Below are 23,523 nucleotides of genomic sequence, written 5' to 3'. Positions count from 1 at the left end.
TTAGTTCCCGCTGTCGCTAAACAAAGATATGAGGACATCCCATTAGGGGTCACGTCAGAACGACCTGTCATCCGACCAATCAAAGCGTCGCTTACCAGATCGTGAAAGCGATAGTCGGAATGTGTTTTCTAATCATGCAACCTCGAACACGTTAACAAGAGGTATTCCGAACGACTGATTCCGTCAAAATAATCGTCTGTCTCTCGCTTCCGTGGGATAAACATTTGAATGGAGGAGGCGTTGCACAGTACGTGGGAAGCACTGCCATACAATCTCAACCATATATTAGACAGTCCGTAATGTTCGTTTGTTCAGTTTTCAAAATCTTAATCGAGAACTGTGTCAACGTATTTTTCAAGCGTAGTCTGAAAAGGAAGTCGCCAGGTTGAAACGAGTGCCGTGAAGCTCAAGAGAGCTGCATTCTAACTGGCTGATGTTGACTTCTTGTTAGCCATTTCCGTAGTCGGTCAAAGTTCACGAAAGGTCGTTCTGACGTGACCCGTAATGGGATGCCCTCAGATGTTTGTTTAGCGGCAGCGAGAACTTAGATCTGATTTTCATGATATTGACAAACAGAATTGGCTCATTGCGTGTCATCGTTACCAATGGCAAGGAACCTTGCTTATACTTTCAATTGCTGGTTTACCCCGCGCATACAAGATTATCTACATTTGCTCACTCTTAACATCAACTTGGACATTCGCGTGAAACGAACCGTACATTATTACTGCTGGGGATTAAAACTAGTTCGTTTAACTGCTGCAATGTATGTGTGCAAATGTGACTGTCTTCAATTTACACCAGATGGCCTAATCTCCATTATTGTAATGCTCTTTTAACAACGGAATCGATTTAATTAAACACAACACAAATTAACATACTATGCTAAATGTGTTCAACCATAGACACAGTGTATACCTTGTAATAGAGCAATTACTTGTATGTAGATGCACATGTGTCCTTTATTGCTTTTATTGATCGCTTGGGCTAGCTGAATTTATCTTCCTGAAATATACAATGTTTGTTTGTTGTTTAACGCCGTACTCAGCAATATTCTAGCTATATAACTGGCGGTCTGTAAATAATCGAGTCTGAACCAGGCAACCCAGTGATTGATATCGTGAGCGTCGATCTACGCAATTGGAATACGATGACACGCATAAACCAAGTCCGCGAGCCTGACCACCCGATAACGTTAGTGGTCTCGTAAGACAAGCATGAGTTCCTGGAGATCAGTGATAACCTGGATCTTCAGGGGTCAACTATACAATGTTCCTTTTGATGGAATGTACATCCACAATGTCTCTTATGGATAATTATATATAATGTACATACAATGCATCCTATCATGTACTATGTGCAATACATACTAGTACATGCAATATATCTTATGATAGCACATATACATAAAATATATCTTATGATAGCACAAGTACATACATTGTATCCTATGATGGCACAAATAAATAGTATTACAATGTATCTTATGATAGCACAAATACATACAATGTATCGTGTGCTAGTATATGATCGCATCCGTGGTCTAGTGGATAAAGCGTTGGTAGGCATTTCTTTTATTCTTTATCTGTTGGTAGGCCATTGTTTCATACTTGATCTGTTGATAGGCCATTGTTCCATAAAATTATCTGTTGGTACATGGCGGCCATTATTTCATACTTAATCTGTTGGTAGGTCAAAGTTCATACTTTACCATTTGTTAGTCCTATGTTTCATACTTTATCTGTTGGAAGGCCATTATTTCATACTTAATCTGTTGGTAGACCATTGTTTCATACTTTATCTGTTGGAAGGCCATTATTTCATACTTTATCTGTTGGTAGGTCAAAGTTCATACTTAACCTTTTGTTAGTCCATTGTTTCATACTTTATCTGTTGGTAGGCCACTGTTTCATTCTTTATCTGTTGGAAGGCGATTGTTTCATATTCTGCCTGTTGGTAGACCATTGTTTCATACTTTATCTGTTGGAAGGTCATTGTTTCATAATTTATCTGTTTGTAAGCCATTGTGTCAGGTCTGTATTTGGTATGAAGTATGTGTGCAGTTTTCTTACCAACTGATCTTTTGCATCTAACAATTTCTACTGTCATTAATGGTGTGCGATGAATAAAAATGGCAGCTGTGAAACTCGTTGTGGAGCAGTGGCGTGGAAGACAACCAATCGCTCTTGACAGTGCAATAACACAGTCTTATCTGTCAGAAATTGTTTTTGTCAACGTTCATTTTCTGCCAAAACCCTTGACACATTTCAAGTGCATTGCATCAGGTTATCGAGTCAGCAATGGCAGAAAACAAACACACATTTCAGCGCAGTTTTATCGATGCACCCTGTGTCGACAATACTCAATGGTTACGAACATCCCGATCTTCCCGGTGAAGTAAACAAATTCACATACGCCGTGAGTTTTATATACCATACAAAAAATCGCAACAGTACAATCGTTAAAACCCAATTCCACTAACCAATCTCAGCAGTGCAGCCAGATTCAGTTACATATCGTATTATCTGCAACCACGATCGAGGCCACCTGAACGAAATTAATTAAAGTTGCCACCAATTTTCCCATCCTTACCCAGTTTCGTCCATGTCTATTGCCTGTTTCTATGTCTTTCTGTCTAGGAGACGGGCCACATTACGCCAACGTGGTGCCAATCGTCCTATTTTAAACATCATACTACCCCGAAGCAGCGACAAACTGATGAATGAATGTGGTTACTTCCAAGATGAGCCAGAAAAAAATATTGCTGGAGATTGAGCGTTCACGTTTTGGTGAACAGTGTAAATTAACTGAGTTATATTTTCTCACGGCAATGGTTTGTTTTAGAAAGTTTTCTAGTTCCTCTGCTTCTTTCACAACAGAAGATATCAGTGCACGAATAACATAGGCCTTCTTTGCCGTTCGTGGGCATAAGCTGTGTGTATTTTAACAACCATGTCAAAATGACTTGAAACATGCTTTGTCGGTTTGCAATGAGCAGGTTAAGTAAGAGAAGCTTGAATGCATATATCCAAAAACTGGCTGTACAGAATGTATTGAGATATGAGGATAACAGACTCTGTGATAGCTCTGGGATAAGGCATGGTGTAAGATACACTCTCGTACCGTAAACAATCATTTACAAAAACATCTTCCTTTAGTTTTGCTCAGTGGTCTTAACCGCTCTATAGGTATACAATTGTAAAGTTGGCTAACGTCAATTGACAGGTGACGTTATGGCACTGTATCTGGCAAATAGATGAACAGGACAAAACAGCAGTTCCAGAGTGTATGACCGAGGTGTGCAGGTGAACCATCTTGAATATAAAACAAATGGGACGCGAGGTATATTCACTTCCACAGAAACGTCAGCTCACAAATAGTATCGTTTACGCGACGCCGGTACAACACACCACTCTCTGATATGATCTTCTATTACCATCCTGGTTAACTTTTTATGGATCCATTCACCACATGTCGATATCGTTATTGGCACGTGCCACAGTGATATGAACATATGTCAATAACATCGTGCATCTGGGACAATAAGTTGATGTCAACATGATCTTGATATCCACATCGAAATTACAGAGCCTACGGATATACATTACGCATACTACACGAATGATGATAATTATAAGTGAAGTGCCGTATCAAATTGGCCCAGACTCAGTTTTTCAAGGCTATCTGAACGACCACTGCATCGAGTTTATTTGCAGTGTGTTGAGAAGATCAGCAACCCTACAGAGCCCTTCGCTTGGATGAGGTCGGCTGGCCTGAAAAGTAAAACAGGACCCGTCACTTCCAACTCGAAACCGTCAATACGTGATTTTGCATCTAAATGTAAATAGAGTGAGTGAGTGAGTGAGTATGTTTTACGCCGCTTTTAGCAATATTCCAGCGATATCACGGCGGGGGACACCATGAAATGGGCTTCACACATTGTTCCCATGTCGGGAATCGAACCCGGGTCTTCGGCGCAAATAGAGATTATGTAATGAATTTAATGAGACGGTCCAACACATTGTCAGTGGATGCCAAGCTTTGACACAAACACAGTATCTTAAGCGACATGATGTTGAAGCTCGATCATTTTATTAACGTCTTCGCCATGCTTTTGGTTTTAACACAGAGGTCCATCCATGGTACGACCCGGAATATGTCGAGAGCGTCAAAATGATAAATACAAATTTCTTAGGAATAGGCCCGTAAACAGCCCCAGACGTATCCAGGACAACAAACCTGATCTTGTCCTTTTGATAATTCCAATGAAATCATCTATATTATTGCATTTTCTGTCCCTTTTGACACCTATGTGATTAACAAGATTCAGGAAAAACATGGCAAATATGCGGACCTCGCTTTCGAAATGTCACGCTTGCATCTCAAGTACCAAGTTGTCCGACTCCCCATTGTCCTCGGTGCCTTAGGTTTGGTACCTCCCAGTCTGTTGACTGACATTGGGAGAGTACCCGGGTTTGCTACCAGGAATACAGCCCTTCTGGCAATCTAGGTAATGCAGAAGGCTACAGTGTTGGGGAGTCTTCACATTCTCCGAAAAGTTCTGGGTGGGTTTGACCAGGCAGCGCTTCCTGTGAGAAGTCCCATTCGCTCTCCCGGCTGCGAGTAGAGGGGGCAAGGGCCCTGAACTGATGATGAGCCTAACCAGCCTGACTGTGCCAGGATCACCAAAACCCTCTTTGCTGCATTTTTTATTTTAATCTGTACATCATCATCATCATCATCATCATCATCATCATCATCATAATGCTGGGTACTTATATTGCTCTGGCCTCCAAACGCTCGCTGCATGCTCAAAGCGCTACATTATAACCCCGGACATTGGATCAGTGTGCACTCGATTTTTCATTCTCAGCTCCCTTTGGGAGTATTAATCCCAAGCTAGACGCTAGAAGATGAAGAGACATCTGATCCCACCGGGTACCCACTGTTACTGCTGGGTGAACAGAGGCTCATTTCGAACAAAATCACTTGCCTGAGGAGACACCACATATACTACTACATGTGCTTCAGCGTGGGGCAGGACCGAAGCCCTAGAAACTCCCAGGACCCATCGAATTTCGTTCAAAAATGTTTTAACAGACATGTCTCATGAATATGATATCCTAATGATTCTTTCGGTAGAGATTTCATACGGTTGTGGAAAGGGCTTTGTCCCTCTTATTAAATGTAGCGAAACATTATATAATCTGAAAGCTGATACAGTAATCATTTAAGAGTATTTAGGTCTTGATTAGAGGATAAAAGCTATGTCAAAAGAAATTGTGTGTGTGCAGAACATACATGTTGAGGAAACGGCAGCACACGCGTGTCAAGTGTGCTTCCATCTTCCTAATGTGGTATCTAGAATGAAGACGTTAAGTATCGTCTAACTTGTTCATGAGGTGCTAACTGATTACACTCGTATCTGTAACGTGTAATGGTAATGTTCTTAAAGAATCTATTACACACCAAGTGGAAGCATGTGTACTAAGCTGATATAGAGGTGTTATGAAGGTTGGGCCTGTAACTTGTAATCTTCTTTAGGAATCTGTTACACTTCAAGGGGAAGCATGTGTACTAAGCTGATATAGAGGTGTTATGAAGGTTGGGCCTGTAACTTGTAATGTTCTTAAGGAATCTGTTACACTTCAAGTGGAAGCATGTGTACTAAGCTGATATAGTGGTGTTATGAAGGTTGGGTCTGTAACTTGTAATGTTCTTAAGGAATCTGTTACACTTCAAGTGGAAGCATGTGTACTAAGCTGATATAGAGGTGTTATGGTGGTTGGGCCTGGAGATAGAGTAAGGGGGTATTTTTGGCGTGACATGTTTTCAGATATCATGAAGAGAATAATTTATTTTTATGTTACTCTGTTTCCACTTACCGTTTTTGTAAATGAATTGTTGATGATTATCTGTGATGACTGACTTTGGAAAACATGTTAATATAGTGTCCATATGTGTATACTTGACACATGTTTTCATAAAATAATATATATTGAATATATGAAAAACGAAACACTGTCCAGATTCGATTATTTACAGGCTTCCGTGCGTAAAACAACATTCACTCACACTGTTGGTGAGTGGTCCTTCTTGAAATTACAAACGCTTTCATGAAAAGCACCTTTTAGTGTAACTAAATGTCGTGTGTTGGGGTTCAGTAATGGGCTCATTTTGTGAAGGTTGGGTTTGGATAATCGCACTGTTATATCACACATTCCTGACATGATAATGTGTTTCTTTCAGACAAAGGAAGTGCCAAACTCAAACAAGTTCCAGTGGGACGTGCACTTTTGGTTAGGAGACAGCACCTCACAGGTTTGAATTCGTAGATTTTATAATTCTACTAACAGTTATGTATCCTGTATTATTAATGATTTATATGAATAGGGCTGAGTACACAGCTGGGAGTATGACATTGCAAAGGTGAGACTACGTCAATACAGGCCAGGTTTGATTGCATGACAATTCAGAGATGGATTTATATTGCAGGTATGAAAGTGTACATTTAAATGTTTGGCAGATGTTAGGTCATGGCAGTATATCTACAATGAGATCAGATAATGGCACGCTGCTAATGGAATGTACATGTATTTGTTGAGTCACAATGGGTAGATATCTATCAATACTTCCCTTTTGCAAGACATTTATATGACTGCACAACTGTCCGCACCGCATGCAAAGGCAGATCACCTGTTTGTTCACCTGCATAAAAACACATGAACATATAGTACTAGTCGAAATAAGGAATTGCATCGGACATTATGTTTGGCACTAATGCGTCAAGCTGGGACATGTCCTCCACATATCTACGTCATCTTGCATCAGATGAAGATCTTACAGTCAGCATGCCATAAACATCTGCATGTATATTTATATTTTCTAATACCACGTGAATATACAGTTTGTCAGATATGAGATGAACTAAATCTAACAACATGCATGGTCACTCTCTCCCCAGACAATGGGGCTGGCTGGACAGGGGTTAATCACGTCATGGTTTATGCAGTGTATCGACAGTGGCCTTAAAAAGTAGTCAATGAGAGTCATGACCTTGGATTTGAAATTCTGAAACATGCGTGACATATACCTTAAATCAGCGTTAGTCTCAGTATCCACAATTGAGGAATCATATGATATAATTAAATAACACCCAAGGATTTCATTTTAGTAAATAACCCCTCAGATAATGGAAGAAAGGTCAAAGGTGTAAAAGACGTCAACCCATTCGGGGTATTGTTTATTTTTGTTTTGTTTTGGTTTGTGTTTTGTTTTTGATGTTTTTTATATTTGTTGTCTAACGACGCATCTCATTAATATTCAACTCTGGACTAGACAATCCAGTGATTGACATCATGAGCATAAATCCATGCAATTGGGGTACAATGCCTATCGATCCATTTAAGCGCCTCTTACGACGAGGTTGCGGCGTCATATGTTCTTACCCGGAGTCGGTGCTATTCTGTAAGGGTCTTGAAATCCGTATCTTTGAATCCGTGACGGAGTCCAATAGTGGAAGCGAAAATGTTTAAGCCCTTCAAAGCGTTTAAAAAATATAACGATAAAAACAGAATATAGCTACAGTACAATCCGTTGACGAAGTGAAATGAAGTTATCTTATGATATACCGGATAAGAAGCGACATGTAAATTAATTCCATATCCGAAGGACATAACTGTGTATATTAATGATTTAATACAACAGTTCACAATTCGTTACTCCATATTTCCAATTCATAATTTATTACAGCCGGATTTGAGTTAATAGTGGAATTGGAGTCTTTGGGTTTTCATTTATTCCCTCCATTGTGAATATAAGTGTATGTCGTTTATGAAAGTATTTTGAGATCACTTTTCTTAAATATTGTAATAACGTGTGGATTACGGGTTAGTATAGCTCCCTAGTAAACTATAATTGTCGTAAATGGCAATCAAGTGGGTCGGGGGATCTTGGTTGTGTGTCATTGCACGCCGACGACGTGGAACGTGGTTCATAACATCAGCCACTGGTTTGGTTGTTCCAGACTCCATTATTTACAGGTCATAGCTGGGAAATTTCTGACTGCGGGGTTAAACAACATTCACTCACTCACTTTTATAGTTAATGTCCTTACATTGACATTGTGTGCTTTTATCCAGGACGAGAAGGGCGTGGCCGCCTACAAAACAGTGGAGCTAGACGACAGCCTTGGGGGAGCCCCAGTCCAGCACAGAGAGGTGAACACATGCTCCATATCATTTCAATACTAAGCATCAGATTTGGAATAGAGACACAATCCAATGTAGCTGTTTGTGCTAGTTCGGACTCATGCCAGTTTCATTGTGCTAGTCCGACTGAGATACCATGCCGCGGTATAACATGGATACCCTTCTCCGACAAAGTATACAAACTCCGAGCCGAACGACAGGCAGGGTAACAACAAGTACAATACTTAAACGTAGTTTGGTTTGACGCGGTCAAATACCCAGAATACAAATACATATACGAAATAACATTTATAGGTAATGCATATTTCCCTATGTTAATACTTTGAAGCAAACAATTACAGAACTTAATTATTCTTAAATGTCAGAATAAATCATTTTAATTCCTCTGTCACATGATGCAAAAATGCAAATGCAAAAGAATGGGGTGAAATATAATCGATATCGACCTGCAAATATGGACATGTAGTGGTATGTTTGACACCAGGTGTCAGTGTATCGGGTTCTGCCACGACTGTAGGTCAAGGTTACTTATATGTTGGCCATATATCAATCTACAACTGCTGAAGTAAATGACATGTGTTTTTCTTTAGCAGTTCGTGCATGACAGCGTTCACAGTGTGAACCTCTAATTTGATGCAGATGGGTAGTAATGTCAAATGCAGTTCGACAGGGATTGCAATGCCTCTTTTGCGGGTAGCTTATAACAAACAATTGCCATTTGTCAGTATCTATCTTTAGCAAATGTGTTTGTGATAACGTAATGATATTGAAATTAATTTGAATGTTTCTGAAAGACGATGCCGATTGCGGTCTGCCATTTGTGCTGACTGAGATCGGTTTTCCATATCTCGACATCTCACCTGTTTCTGATCGAGAATCTATTCCTCCCCTAACGCTATCTGGAAATTTGTTGACCGATTGACTACAGGCAGAACAGGGTATCAACCTATCAACTTGACCGTGTGTATACATGTAAATTAACACCGCTGCATCAACTTGGCCGTGTGTATGTTACCGCCAGACTGTAAAATCAGTCTTTTCGTGACGTGACTAGTAGGATGAAATGAAATGACCGAAATATGAGCGTCTGTTTTACATTAACCGACTGATGCCTTCAGAAATCCATCTCAGATCAAACAAGACTCGCTAATTACTTCACGTAGTTGTTGAATGTCAATTTATTTGACCCATCTGTATAGTTCTAGTGAACAGAAATGACAGTCGTCGGTACACATGCTACGAAGAGTGATACTATCACTAAATGGTGCTAAACTCCAAAAAATACTTTTTTTAACACCACAGTATCAACTTGACGGAAGACAAACATATACAATGACATTGACATTGACATTGACATTGCAGTATATATTTTCATTTTACTGTATATTATAAGGTATTTTTGTAATTGTGTGTGTATATATATATATATTCAATACACACACACAATTACAAAAAGGAGGCAAATGTTCACTCGGTGTACATGTAATATATAATAATATAATAAAGTTCACGTTAGTCCAACATCTTCTTTATATCAGTTTTATATATACATGCGAATTAAGATCACAGTATCAACTTGACAGTATACATACATGTAAAGTATAATCACAATATTTACTTGACTAAACATATACATGTAAATTAACATCTCAGTAGCAACTTAACGGTATATATATGTTACTTAATATTACAATATCAACTTGACAGTATATACATGTAAATGAATATCACAGTATCAAATTAACGGTATATAAATATGTAAATTAAAATCACAATATCAGCTTCACTATATATATACATACATGTAAATATACATTTCAATATCAACTTGACGGTATTTGTATGTATAGATTAACACCACAGTATCAACTTCACTGTATATATACAAAAGTCATGTAAATTGATATCACAGTATCAACTTGACGGTACATAAACATGTAAAGTAAAATCAAAATATCAACTTGAGGTTGTATTCATGTAAATTAACATAACAATGTCAACTTGGCGGTTGTATACATGTAAATTAACATTACAATGTCGACGTGACGGTTGTATACATGTAAATGTATATTACAATGTCAACTTGACGACTGTATCCATGTAAATTAATATTACAGTATCAACGTGACGGTTGTATACATGTAAATTAACATTACAACGTCAACTTGACGGTTGTATACATGTAAATTAATAATGCAACGTCAACTTGACGGTTGTATACATGTAAATTAATAATACAACGTCAACTTGGCGGGAGTATTCATGTAAATTGATATTACAATGTCAACTTGACGGTTGTATTCATGTAAATTAATATCACAATGTCAACTTGGCGGTTGTATTCATGTACATTATATTACAACGTCAACTTGACGGTTATATACATGTCAATTAACATTACAACATCAACTTGACGGTTGTATACCTGTAAATTAATAACACAACGTCAACTTGACGGTTGTATACATGTAAATTAATAATACAACGTCAACTTGACGGTTGTATACATGTAAATTAATAATACAACGTCAACTTGACGGTTGTATACATGTAAATTAATAATACAACGTCAACTTGACGGTTGTATACATGTTTATTAATATATCAACGTCAACTTGACGGTTGTATACATGTAAATTAATAATACAACGTCAACTTGACGGTTGTATTCATGTAACTAAACAGCATTAAGTCAGTGGTATATGTACTCGTATACTCATCGAAGTTATCTCACAGTATACTGAATGAAATCCATTGGTAGCCTAGTTCATTGAATATGCTTCTGAAGCATATCTTAATAGCTTCTACATAATACAGCGGAACCCGGATCGTCAGATACCATGGATAAAGATCTCGTTTAAATCAAACTTATCTTGACATGTGATATGGCAGACATGTACAGTTGTCAATCAAGTTAGATACACTTGTCAAAGTAAGAAATTACATGCTGATTTCGATTAATGATTGCTGTATTTGCAAACAGATATTCTGTGAAGAGAAACTGTTGAAAACGATTGACTTCATCACCAGGTGTGTTTGTCTTTCAGGTGCAGGATCACGAATCTCAGCTGTTTCTATCCTACTTCAAAAAAGGAATTAGGTGAGTTAATAGATTCGCCTGTTTCATGGTTTGTAGATGGATGTCGACTGAGTGTGCGAGGGACCATTCTTTAAGATCGCATTCGGAATTATTCATTGAAGTCGGAAATAGTAGGGTATAGTGGCAAATGTATCACAGCGACCTGTATATAACCGAGTCTGGACATGCAAAACAGTGACTGATAGCATGAGCAACAATCCAGGTATGACACGTAGTTACAGGGTCTGACCTGAAGACAAGCACGTGATACAAGGGAGATGACGACTGAATTAACCCAACTACATAATACCAGCCTAGTTCGGCAAGGGTGGAAACTGGACTTTTATGGTCAGTTAACTCTCTTGCCTCGGGAAGATGAGCAGTGAATGGCAACTAGGGTTTTAGCCGGCTTAGAGAGCTGAGAATGAAAATTAAATGCACACTTATGTATTGATCAGGGTAATAATGAAGAGTGTGGATGTGGCGCATTATACATATGCACGCTATCATTAATGCTACTAGTTATCTGCGCGGAATTGAGATTTGAAGAAGTGAGAGATTGCTAACAGTCATATAACTCAACACTCAAATGGGGCCTTTGTATAAAATATAATGAATACATGACGCTTTTTTATGGCTAGCAACTTCTTTTATTCTTAGTACGACGTTTCAGACGTTAACGCAACACAGGATGGTGAGGTGAGGTGAAATGGGGTTTAACGTCGCGTTCAAGATTATTGCACTTATATAGCGACACGTGTGTGTGTTTGTGTGACTGCTTGTACTAGTCCGGACTGATGCCGATTTATAGTGCTAGCCCACTGAGATACCATGCCGCAGTTTAACATGAATACCCCATTTAGACACAGTATACTGACTCCGAGCCGACCAGTCCTTGTTTTAGCCCCTTAACGCCGAGCGCCAGACAGGGTAACAACAAGTACCATTTTTAACGTCTTTTGGTATGACGCGGCCGGGGATCGAACCCCGGACCTTCCGCTCTCCGGGCGGACGCTCTACCACTGGACCACGGAGGCGGTCCAACACAGGATGGGATAGGTGTACAAAGATAACAACATAAAGACAAAGCTAATGACATAGACATAGGATTAATATACAATGATAACAATATAATGACAAAATCAATGACATAGACATAGGATTAAGGTACAAAGATAACAACATAAAGACAAAGCTAATGACATAGACATAGGATCAATATACAATGACAACAATATAATGACGAAGCCGATGGGATAGGATTAATGTATAAAGATAGCATTATAATGCCGAACCAATGAGATATACAGGAGAGGATTAATTAAGTACACTGAAGTGTAGTGGTGATAAGGATCTGGCTATAATGACTTTATATCTCTGCCTACAATCAGCAAGGTTGAAATACAATCATATCACAAAGTATAATATTAAACATTTAATAGATACCTCTTGGACACGAGAGACCAAATGGCAAGCATGATTTGTGGTTGCCAGGTTCTGCAAGTAGTGCGTTCGAAGCCAAGATTCTTGATCCTTGGTTTGCTATGTGCGTGTCATGCCCGTGCTCCTGGGTTTCGCTAAAGTGTTAAACGTCTTGGATTTGTGTCCCTGTGGGCTTTACCCATTACCAAAACGAAATAAGCCTAAAATACCCGCTCACTCTTCACACACTGAACAGCGTCGATCGTTACACTAGTTTATGTAACACTGATGAAACGTATGCGTGCATATATTTGTTACTGCAAAAACAATCTGTATTTACCACTGAATATTACATCAGCTGTCATGTTAATCGACGTAAATCACAAAATGATATTACATGTGCAATAAAACAGTAAACTACCTACACGTATAGCATGCGAGATTATAAAACTGATAAATGTTCATTAGAGTGGCTCATATATTGCGATTAGAACTTCTAAAGAAGCACGCCCATTTCAGACAGATGCAGTTAACTACCGATAAATAATTACATGTATGTTCAGCTTTCAATAAATTTCAGTCTTCTTCAAAATTGACATGTAACGGTTTATCTGTGCTTCAAATCTGGGAACATGAGCTTGCGTTTTTTAATTCAGGGCTTTTCATGTTGAAGATTTAGTTGTTGAGAGGAGGTGATTTAAACCGGATAAGTCACCGAAGCGTCACATGTCTTCAGCATTATTCCCGTTGAAGCCTATGTACATGGCTTCAAAGAAAGGAGTATTATTTAGTCAAGTCATAAGGTTATGCAGTTTGGCAAGAACGAGTTACTCTTAGTAGGGCTTCAAGTAGAAATCTTTCACATGCAGCACAAACACAAGTTAAACCTACCAGTGGATACGAAGCAAAGCACGTGTCAGAAATGTACATTTCAAGCTGGAACGAAATGTACATGTTAACAACATGTGTTCTACTGAAGGATGTATCCAAGTCCAAACGCAATTAGCAACATTCCGGCTGTGACTTAGTCTCTATACAACCTGGGACCACGTTCTAATTGCATCAGGTGAAACGACCATGCCGCTGAAGACGTCGCTGCCAGCAACGCCAATTGCCAAAACCATAACAAGAACACTGATACATATACAACTACTGAACAGAGCTTACGAACCCATGGTGTTCAGTAGCTGCAGAGACATCAAAGCGTCTTTGGCATAAGATAAATTTTGTTGTATTTTTAAACTTGTTCTTTCATTGTTCTTTGTGGCTGCAAAAATCTTGTAGAGTTGGATTACAATAATGGACTGTAGTATTGTCAGTGTTTACACAATAAATGTAAACATGTGTTTCACAGAATTTGTTTGCGTCTTCCGAGACATACTCATTACTGCATTTCGCCACCGCTAACGAAACATGGTCTTCTATTTGCAAGACATAGTTAGCTTTGCGGGCTTAATTTACGCTCTTTAAAAAGACATCGGTTAATTTGTACTCTTTCAAATATCGTAAGAATTGTTTGAAAAAAGATCAAAGAAGATTTTTTCTTATTTTTCGGATAATAGAGAACAGAATTGTGTAACAAACATGCAACACGTTTCCTAAATACGTCTGCATCGTGTATATAAATAAGACGACATAACCCTTTCCATATCCAAAAGAAATCTCTGCAAAAGAAGAAAGAGTCGATTGTACGATTCCGACTATATCATGTGTTTATGAATCACTATAAAATAGAGGGGCGGTCGGGTAGCCTAGTGGTTAAAGCGTTCGCTCTTCACGCCGTAAACCCGGGATCAACCCCGACATGGGTACAATGTGTGAAGTCCATTTCTGGTTAACCCGCCGTGGTATTGCTGGAATATTGCTAAAAGCGGCGTAAATCCATACTCACTCACTCACTATCAAATAGTAAGGATACCAGGTGTACCCTGCCCCACCGGTGGCACCCGTCACAAACACATGCAAAGGAAAGTCAATTGTTCATCTGAAAAAACACGGCGACATATTGTACAAGTCAAAATAGGGAATTGCATCGGACATCACTTTTGTCACTGATGCGTCAAATTTGGAAATGTCCTCCACATGTCTACCATAAAACTTTTTGAAAGATTTTCTAGGGCCTTGACTGTTGTAACCTTGATCAAACAATGATGTTGACGATGATGTTGGCATGGTAAAGAAGAACAGTTTATGAGTGGTGCAGTCACTCCTTTCTGATTCAGAACATCGACATCATCTTCTACTGGCGTATATATATATACGTTCTGATGCAGTCGGTTAGCTTAGTGGCTAAAGTTCAGTTTCGTCTTGACTAAGACCCAATTCGAATCCCCACATAAGTACGATCTTCAGAATGACTGTATTACCATAAAGATAAGCAGAGAAACAACAGATAGATCGGGATGCATCACTGCCTCGTATGTAGTCTACTGCATTATTATCATTATTCTTTTGAGTGGTACCATATAGGAAACGACACACTTTTAATCGTACCAAATTATTAAAATAACGACGAATCCATATAGAATCCATATCTTTTATCATTTATTTTTAAAACAGTTTAGGGGACGGGTCGGGTGACTCAGTGGTCTAATACGCTGTGTTGAGTTGTTTCCCTTACTTCTACCAGGATCCAGTATCCCAGATATGCCCCAATGATATATGAATCTCTACTGTGGTTTCTTTGCACCACACCTGAGCTTGGAAACATCCATTGTCTGAGTAACTTCGGGTTTTCCTCCCACAATAAGCTGAAACACAATAACTGAAAATACTGTTCAAAGCAGCGTGAAACCCATACACTGAATACAAAGAGAATTCATACGATAATTATATATCACTTTACCTTAGTCATTTTAGCTCTGTAGACGTTAAAAGTAACTTCATGATACCCTGGGGCGGTAGAGTAGCCTAGTGGTTAAAACTTCCCCTCGTCACTCTGAAGACCCGGGTTCGATTCCCCACATGGGTATATGTGTGAAGCCCATTTCTGGTGTCCCCAGCCGTGATATAGCTGGAATATCGCTTTAAAAAGAGGCGTAAAACCATACTCACTCACTCACTCTATTTAAGGCACAATATAACCAGTCAGGTTTCTGGTATCACGTTACATGCATAATATTCCTGAGTCCATTTTCTAGATATTTAGATGGCGGGGTGGACTCTGGCTTCAAGAAAGTCGAGCGAGACAAGTATGAGACCCGGCTTCTCCATATCAAGGGCAAGAGGAACGTGAGAGTGAGGCAGGTAGGGTGTTTGTCGTCTCTTTACATATAAACAGTCCGGTAGTTTCTTGGTAGTTCATCCTGACGCAAACACCTGTTGGATCCCCATGAGGTTAAACTCCTAACTATTGTTATCCCTATTTTGTGGATTCTAAATTACTGGTTTACGTGTACATCTACGCCATTCCTTTAATCAACTGTTAAAACACTGGCTAAACAGGTATCATGTGAATCACACATTCATCATTCTTTTGGATATGATCCATAGTTTGTCAGCATTATATATACATTGAGTTTCACCATATTGTCACACAACTTCATCTGCATGGTTTTATTCTTTTTAAATAATTTGATTTAAAACTTTTAAAAGTTAAAAAACACACAGTACACAACTGCTTATGGGTATCTTAGACGTCTTATCTTTGAAAATTAATATTTTTTTCGGTTCAAGTTTATAACATTTTAACATGGTTATTCACATAACCAATTTATTTTTACATAAAATATACTGTTGCAGGAATGATGGTTAAGTAAACATAATCAGCTTTAATAACAGTTCTTTCAATTTTCAATGACATTTAAAAAAATATTTATTTCTTTTGTCCCTCAGTACATTTTCTTGAATCATGCATCAAAGATGGAAATTTCGCTGCAAGCATAAATGTCGAAGTTGAGGGATAGCAGATATGCATGGTCGTTATTTGGAGTATACATGTATGTTGTATTTGCATGAAGTACATTATTAAGGATAGGTTTCATGAACTAATGTCCTTCATACTTGCCCAGGTCAAGTGTGACGCCAGTTCCTTGAACCAAGGGGATGTCTTCATCCTTGACTGTGGCCTCATCATGTACGTGTGGAACGGCCCGACAAGCAGCAAGATGGAGCGAATCAAAGTAAGACTTACTGGAAAGTCTGGTGCACCGTCATCTGCCATCTTATATATTTAGCACCTTTGGAATTTTGGGATAGAACAGATCCCCTGCATCCCATGACTGTGGAAGGAGTGGACGAATGAAAACTTCTTCTTTTTTCTTTTTTTAACGTCGCACACAGCAATATTCTAGCTATATGGCGACAGTCTATAAATTATCGAGCTTTGACCAGACAATACAGTGACTGATATTATGAGCACCACTATATGCAATTAGGATACGATGACATGCATCAACTAAGTGAGCGAGTCTGACCACCCGATCCATTTAGACGATCCTCTTACGACAAGCATCAGAAACTGGGGTCCGGTATTTTTACCCTGAATAACGAAGACTTAGTGGCAACAGTGGGTGACATCATTGCACATTGTATGTCATCGTGCACCGACGGCGTGGATCGGTTCTCAATCATTTGTATGCCTAAATAATCCAGACTTAATTATTTACAGACCGACCGAAATATAACTGGCTGCGAAGGATATGAAAACATAACTCTAATTTACTTTTTTTTAAAAGGAAAAACGTTTTCACTTGTCTGTGGTGAGGGTCAGTTATGCAAAAAATGTCATTATTTAGTTTGAAACACATGTGTAAAGTCCGATATACAGACATGGTATAGCATCATATCATAGTCATGATGATGATGATGATGATGAGGAGGAGGAGGAGGGGGAGGAGGAGGAGGAGGAGGTGGTTATAATGTGTAACCTGGATGACTGTATTCTTACCCCGACCATGTGGGGATTTGTTTATGATGTCTTCCACAAGGCAAATTACACGAGTAAGTGAGTTATGTTTTATGCCCTTTTTAGAATGATTGAAGTCACATTAAGTTCTCAGGGACATGTATCTAACAGCGATGTTTCCTATCGTTCAGTAAAACATTTACTGACTCCTTCGTAAACAGAACAAGGCGATTGCATGGTCAGAGTGGTTGCTGATCATGGGTAGTTCGTTCACTAACAGCTTTGTGATTGAGCACCTCTGTTGTGGTCTGGCTGGTGTAGTGTGTGGTCTTACCCCGATAGCGTTGACCAATCTGTACAGTGTTGGTTACCAAGTAGGGCCGCAGGTTTCATGATGAGCATGTTTTATGTATGATAGTGACTAACTTGGCGGATGTTTACAGGCTGCAGAAGTTGCAAAGACAATCAAAGATGAGGAGCGAGGTGGGCGAGCCACAATCAACATAATCGGTAAGTCCTTGTACATTCCAAATCTCATCACTCGATTCATCAACCATTTCAACCAATCAGTATATTTAAAGACTATCATTGGATTTCCATCTTACATTGTGTTTAAATGTACATACCAACCCTTTCGTGACGTTGGTTGTCCTATATGGCTGTTCATACGTCCTCGAGACTAAATTTGTAGTCTTTTAATATACCTACACGAGTTATCTCCCTTGTCCTCGTATCGAGCATGAAGGTAGATTTTACACAGCTCACTCGACGGATAACATATTTAGTGAGTGAACTGCGTTTAACGCCGCTTTTAATAGTATTTCAGTTATATCACAACGTGTCAGCGTATTGTAGGAGGAAAGCCCGAAGTGATGCAGGTTTACCATTTTGGTGAACCCCATGAGCACGGGTATGGTGCTAAAAAACTTAGAATTTTAATCGAGGTGAATCGGGATTCCGACCCACTATGTTTCGTTTCTGGCGTGCCAGAGGGACACAACTCTGAACAGCGAATTGCGGCGCCAACGGATAACATAGAAATAACCGTGACGGAATGTGAGGATGAGAGAGACACTGACAGAGCGAGAGATTCTGCATGTAATTCAGACATAACACGTAAATAATCAAAGCTGTCAGATTGACATGTTCACAACAGTCATGTTATTGGGGGCGGTGGGGTAGCCTAGTGGTTAAAGCGTTCGCTCGTCACGCCGAAGATCCGGTTTGATTTCCCATATGGGTACAATATGTGAAGCCCATTTCTGTTGTTCCCCTGTCGTGATATTGCTGGAATATTACTAAAAGCGACCTAAAATACAACTCACTCACACATGTCATTGAACGGGGAAAATGATCTAAATCACAATTGTTTGATGAAACTGACAGCAAAATTAAATACCCATTATGTGTTTATCACCGATATTCATTTATTGCACTTGTTCTAATTCGACATAAATCTGGTTAAACTAGAGTGAAACGACATGCTTACGCAACCTTCGCTAAAAATCAACTTGTTTGCTGCATGTCTATCCAAACTGCCGGGGAAATAATGTATGCACTTGAAAATTGGATTTGACACACAAAAAACGTACACGCGTTAAAAAGGGTTAGTAGGCTGAAAACAGTCGCCGAAACACTTCAAACTTATGGTACAAAACATAGCTAGATACAAGTATCAAATACATCCTCATCGAGTTAACCATTTCTTGTTTGTTTCTTGTACAGCCACCATTAAACATGAGGTCATACCTTTTTTTTCCCTGCAGTTCAGCGGGTACGAAAGCATATTGGGTTCAAAATTGAAATATGGAAAAGACACGAAAAGAAATTCGTTATAACGGAAAAAAGATTCGTTATTACGAAAATAAATTCGTTATTACGAAAAAAGGATTCGTTATTACGAAAATAAATTCGTTATAACCGAAAAAAGATTCGTTATTACGGAAATAATTTCGTTATAACGAAATTATTTCCGTGATAACGAATCTTTTTCTGCTACAACGAATATATGTTCGTAATAACAAATCTTTTTTCCGTTATAACGAATTTCTTTTCATGTCTTTTCCATATTTCAATTTTGACCCCAGTAGGCTTTCGCAAGCAGGTAACGATCACGCCAATTCCACAAATACAATGAGTCAGTGTTCACACTAGAGCAATGTCTGGACCTGGGTGTGTAACATCATGCGGAGTCCCCCTTTAAAAGATCAGGAAGTTGTAATTAATCAGAGCTACCCTATATTATCCTACAATGTGCTATTACCCAAGTTTTATAACATATGGTGATTCATACAAAATGCGCTATAAACAACGTACGCATATAGGAAGAATTTTGCTTTGACAGAATCAAATGTTTAACTCACATATAAAATTTAACATGCCTGTATAAGCAACACATTGCACATAACCGCGTTGACAGTTTCACTGCCATCTAAAATCAAGTATAATTTATCATCTGAGCACTCGTTACCCCCGTTTGACATAACATGGACACACCCTGCCGCATCGATTAACTGTCTAAACCTTTTACTTGCAACATACATGTACGATATTAGCCCTCAGTAAGTGGTGGAACCCGGGTCTGTCCCAACACGTCGTTGGAACATAAGCCTGACACAAACACTGATAAAAGTCCTCGAACCTTTATCTGCCCTAGTCAACAAGATGAATAACGGCCAGGCTAACAATACCAGGGCCCACTTGTACAAAGCGATCTTAGCCCTAAGATGATCTTAACTCCCATGCTTTAACATAGGCTAAGATCGCTTTGTGCAAGTGGGCCCAGAAGCCTAAATACACACATTAGTTGAGGCCAAACTTTTTAATTTTTTGCTTTGAGGATTTTATCAAATATATCATTGTCAGTAGGTTAGGACAATTTATCAGAAAGACAATTCAGATTAATTTGTTTCGTATAATAATTTGTCATGTGAGTTAGTCTTGCCGTTTAGCCAAGTATATGGTAAAATAATAACACGTGATCGAGTTTTATTCGACGATATACAATAAGTATTGCTTTTCAAGTTTTGTTTCTCCACATTACTATCGGGTCGATGGAATCCGTGAAGTGTTATTTTACTACGTCTTGCCTTAAGGCCAAGCTTCCGATTCACTGATTTATGGACTCCAAAAATAAAGCGTAAAGCCTATTATTTATACCGTGTCACACTTATATCCAATATTTATAGCCCCTAATATATTTACACCCGTCCCTTAGGGTTATATGAGGCCCCTCTTATAACCTATACTGGTCGTACGAGGCGACTTAATGGATCGTGGGGGGTCGGGTAGCCTGGTAGTTAAAGCGTTCGCTCGTCACGCCGAAGACCCGGGTTCGATTCCCGACATGGGTACAATGTGTGAAGCCCATTTCTGGTTCCCCGCCGTGATATTGCTGGAATATTACTAAAAGCGGGTGATCAGGCTTGGTGACTTTGTTGAATGCGTGTTTTCGTACCCCGACAGCGTGAGACGTCGCTCATGATATAAATCACTGGTTTGTCTGGTCCAGACTCGATTATTTAGCGGCAGACGTGATATAGCTGGCGTTAAACTGCGGCGTTAAACAACAAATATATTTACACCAAACTCTTTGCACAGATCAGTTTATAGTGAATGTGGTCTCTCTTAATTTGTCACAACTCGTTCATGAATATTTGCCAACACACTTTATAATCCAAAACGACCCGTTAAGATCCGGGGTAGAATGGGTCTTCTGCAACCCATTCTTGCCGTAAAAAGCAACTATGCGTGTCGTAAGAGGCGACTAACGGGATCGGGTGGCAGGCTCGCTGACTTGGTTGATACATGTCATCGTATCCCAATTGCGTGGATCGATGCTCGTAATGTCAATCACTGGATTGTCTGGTCCAGACTCGATTATTTACAGACCGCCGTCATATAGCTGGAATATTGCTGACAAACAACAAATAAACAGACAAACAAACAAATATAATCCAAAACAGGTTTCCACAGGAGATATGAGTGGCCTGTAAAGTCATACGTTGTCAAAGCTGTATGTGTTGTGGTATACTGAGGTATGTTTCGAGATCAACGCGCCCATCTGTGGACGGGCGTAGGGAGCTGACATATCTATTGCACATTTTATGCGTAGGGTGGTTGTGAATCGAGTACTCATTTTGTGCATAGAACTCACCTGAGTATTCACACTTTGGATTTAGCACACCTGAGCATTCACACTGTGGAAAAAACACACCTGAGTAGTCACACTGTGCATATACCACACCTTAGTATTCACTTTGTCCATATACCACACCTGAGTATTCATGCTGTGGATATACCACACCTGAGTATTCATGCTGTGTATATACCACACCTGAGTGTTCATATTGCGCATATACCACACCTGAGTATTCACTTTGTCCATATACCACACCTGAGTATTCATGCTGTGGATATACCACACCTGAGTATTCATATTGCGCATATACCACACCTGAGTATTCACTTTGTCCATATACCACACCTGAGTATTCACACTGTGCATATACCACACCTGAGTATTCACTTTGTCCATATACCACACCTGAGTATTCACACTGTGCATATACCACACCTGAGTATTCAAACTGTGCATATACCTCACCTGAGTATTCACACTGTGCATATTCCACTCCTGAGTATTCATGCTGTGCATATGGACACCTTAATATTCAAACTGTTCATATTCCACTCCTGAATATTCATGCCGTGCATATGGAACACCTTAGTATTCATACTGTGCACATACCACACCTGAGTATTCATACTGTGCATATTCCACCCCTGAGTATTCATACTGTGCATATTCCACACCTGAGCATTCATAATGTGCATATTCCATACTTGAGTATTCATACTGTGCATAGTCCACACCCGAGTATTCATACTGTGCATATACCATACCTGAGTTTTCATACTGTGCATATAACACACCTAAGTATTCATACTGTGCATATTCCACACCCGAGTATTCATACTATGCATGTACCACACCTGAGTAATCATACTGTGCATATACCACGCCTGAGTAATCATACTGTGCATTTAGCCACCTGAGTATTCATACTGTGCATATAGCACACCTGAGTATTCATACTGTGCATATAGCATACCTGAGTATTCATACTGTGCATATAGCACACCTGAGTATTCATACGGTGCATATACCACAGCTGAGTATTCATATTGTGCATATATCACACCTAAGAATACATACTGTGCATATATCACAAATGAGAATTCATATTGAGCATATGCCAAACCTGAGTATTCATACTGTGCATATAGCACACCTGAGTATTCATACTAAGCATATAGCACACACGAGTATTCATACTGTGCATATAGCACACCTGAGTAGTCATACTGTGCATATACCACACCTGAGTATTCATACTATGCATATATCACACCTGAGTATTCATACTGTCCATATACCAAATGTGAATATACGACGAACAAATGTATTTATAGAACACATGTGAGTATTCATATGACACATGTTAGTATTCATAGAACTCATGTGATTATTCATAGGACGTATGTGAGCATTCATATGACACATGTGAGTATTCATAGAACACATGTGAGCATTCATATGACACATGTGAGTATTCATAGAACACATGTGAGTATTCATAGAACACATGTGAGCATGTGAGTATTCTTAGAACACATGTGAGCATTCATAGAACTCATGTGAGTATTCATGTGACACATGTGAGTATTTATAGAACTCATGTGAGTATTCATAGGACGCATGTCAGCATTCATATGACACATGTGAGTATTCATAGAACACATGTGAGTATTCATATGACACATGTGAGTATTAATGTGACACATGTGAGTATTCATAGAACACATGTGAGTATTCATGTGACACATGTTAGTATTCATAGAACTCATGTGAGTATTCATAGCACGTATGTGAGCATTCATATGACACATGTGAGTATTCATAG

General features: G+C 39.1%; 1 protein-coding gene across 1 annotated transcript in view; it reads left to right on the top strand.

The window, feature by feature from the left end:
• The window catches only part of LOC124130931 (advillin-like), a 107,394-nt gene that overhangs the window by 14,237 nt on the left and 69,634 nt on the right, over positions 1–23,523 (top strand). Inside the window, exons 3-8 of the mRNA XM_046493989.2 lie at positions 6,250–6,321; positions 8,142–8,219; positions 11,258–11,310; positions 15,852–15,957; positions 16,722–16,832; positions 18,001–18,067. Of these exons, the coding sequence (XP_046349945.1) occupies positions 6,250–6,321; positions 8,142–8,219; positions 11,258–11,310; positions 15,852–15,957; positions 16,722–16,832; positions 18,001–18,067 (487 nt within the window). The remainder of the gene's footprint in view (positions 1–6,249; positions 6,322–8,141; positions 8,220–11,257; positions 11,311–15,851; positions 15,958–16,721; positions 16,833–18,000; positions 18,068–23,523) is intronic.

The sequence above is a fragment of the Haliotis rufescens genome, unplaced genomic scaffold, assembly GCF_023055435.1.
Source record: "Haliotis rufescens isolate VD_foot unplaced genomic scaffold, xgHalRufe1.0.p SCAF_20, whole genome shotgun sequence".
In the NCBI taxonomy this organism is placed as follows: domain Eukaryota; kingdom Metazoa; phylum Mollusca; class Gastropoda; order Lepetellida; family Haliotidae; genus Haliotis; species Haliotis rufescens.
This window is presented reverse-complemented; position numbering and strand designations above follow the sequence as displayed.